Consider the following 1,848-nt stretch of genomic DNA (forward strand, 5'->3'; position numbering starts at 1 on the left):
AATTCAAAAATAATTTGAAGAACATAAAAACTTTATCGATTACTGTGAAACAATATATAAAAAAACTTCGGTTTTTATTTATTAAACATACTATTTATCATTCATTACAATACTGTTTACTATTCTATTTTTGCCATTAATTGAACTCTTTTGTTGTTGACAGAGAGAAATGGTAATTAATAATTGAAATTCTTCTGCGACTGTTGTGGCAATGACGATAGCCTCGTCAAGCCGAACTGTTGTTCCACCGGCCGAGAAACCGGGAAATTTTTCTGGAGCCAATTTCAAAGGATGGCAGCAAAGGGTATTTTTCTGGCTTACCACACTTGGTATCGAGAAGTTCACTAGTGAAGACCCTTCAGTGCATGCCGTCGACATGTCAGACAATGAGAAGTTTATGATTGTTGAGGCGTGGAAACAGGCAGACTTTCTTTGCAAAGGCTACATCCTAAATGCTTTGGAGGATGACTTGTACAATGTCTATAGTGCTGTGAAAATTTCGAAAGAATTATGGGACGCACTTGAGAAGAAGTACAAGACTGAAGATGCATGCTTGAAGAAGTTTGTAGTTTTCAAGTTTTTAGACTATAAAATGATAGACAGCAAAATCGTTGGAACCCAAGTTCAAGAGCTTCAACTTATTTTTCACGACCTTATTGCTAAAGGTATGGTCGTGAATGAAGCATTTCAAGTGGCTACAATGATTGAAAAATTGCCTCCTTCTTGGAGAGATTTCAAAAACTATCTTAAGCACAAGTGCAAAGAAATAAAGTTGAAAAATCTTATGATTCGTCTCAAGATTGAGGAAGACAACAAAAAAGCTGAGAAGATGTCTCGTAGAAATTCAATGATCATGGGAGCTAATATTATTGAGGAGATTGCTCCAAAAAGTAAGAAGAGAAAGAGGTCTTCGGACAGACTAAGGAGCAGAACAAAAAGAAATTCAAGGGCAACTGCTACAATTGTGAAAAAAGCTGGTCACAAGGCCCCTGATTGTCGTCTCCCGAAAAAGGATAAGAAGAAGGGACAGGCCAACATAGTGGAGAAAAATGATGACATTGATGATCTGTGTGCAATGCTTTCGGAATGCAACCTAGTTAAAAATCCAAAGGAGCGATGGATTGAGCCACTCGACATATTTGTGTTGTCAAAGAAGCATTTGCGACTTACTCTACTGCTGGCCCCGAAGAAGAGCTTTCCATGGGAAATACTACAACAGCCAAAATTGAAGGTTATGGGAAGTTATTCCTAAAGATGACTTCCGGCAAGGTATTAACGCTCAACAACGTTCTTCATGTTCCTACTATTAGGAAAATTTTAGTTTCTACTTCTTTACTTGTTAAGAATGGATTCAAATGTGTATTTGTTTCTGACAAAGTTATTGTAAGTAATAATGAAATGTATTTTGGAAAGGGCTACCTCACAGAGGGCCTTTTCAAACTCAATGTAATGGTTGTTGACAGTATGAATATAATTTCAGCTTCTTCTTATTTATTGGAGTCAAATGATTTATGGCATATTCGATTAGGACATGTCAATTATAAAGCATTTTATTACTTTTATTGACGATTACACTCGATATTGTTATGTTTATTTGCTTAATAGTAAGGATGAAGCAATTGAAGCATGTAAGCAATACAAGAATAAAGTGGAGAATCAATTGAATAAAAAGATCAAAATGATTAGAAGTGATAGGGATGGAGAATATGAATCTCCGTTTGCAGAAATATGTTCGGAATATGAAACTATCCATCAAACTACTGCCCCATACACACCTCAATCCAATGAAATTGCGGAAAGAAAAAATCAGACATTAAAGGAAATGATGAATTCTTTATTAATAAGTTC

General features: G+C 35.6%; 1 protein-coding gene across 1 annotated transcript; it reads left to right on the top strand.

The window, feature by feature from the left end:
• Positions 1–211: 211 nt before the first annotated feature.
• On the top strand, positions 212–1,252 carry LOC138900184 (uncharacterized). The gene is made up of 2 exons (XM_070186898.1): positions 212–622; positions 800–1,252. Exons 1-2 carry the CDS (start codon positions 212–214, stop codon positions 1,250–1,252), a joined length of 864 nt encoding a protein of 287 aa, XP_070042999.1.
• The last annotated feature ends 596 nt before the right edge of the window (positions 1,253–1,848 follow it).

This window comes from Nicotiana tomentosiformis, chromosome 10, assembly GCF_000390325.3.
Source record: "Nicotiana tomentosiformis chromosome 10, ASM39032v3, whole genome shotgun sequence".
Taxonomy (NCBI): domain Eukaryota; kingdom Viridiplantae; phylum Streptophyta; class Magnoliopsida; order Solanales; family Solanaceae; genus Nicotiana; species Nicotiana tomentosiformis.

Excerpts from the sequence above, each read along its gene's own strand:
- LOC138900184 (XM_070186898.1), top strand. The coding sequence starts at position 212 with ATGACGATAGCCTCGTCAAGCCGAACTGTTGTTCCACCGGCCGAGAAA. Across the intron at positions 623-799 it reads GCAAAATCGTTGGAACCCAA|ATTGAGGAAGACAACAAAAA; the intron begins GTTCAAGAGCTT and ends ATTCGTCTCAAG.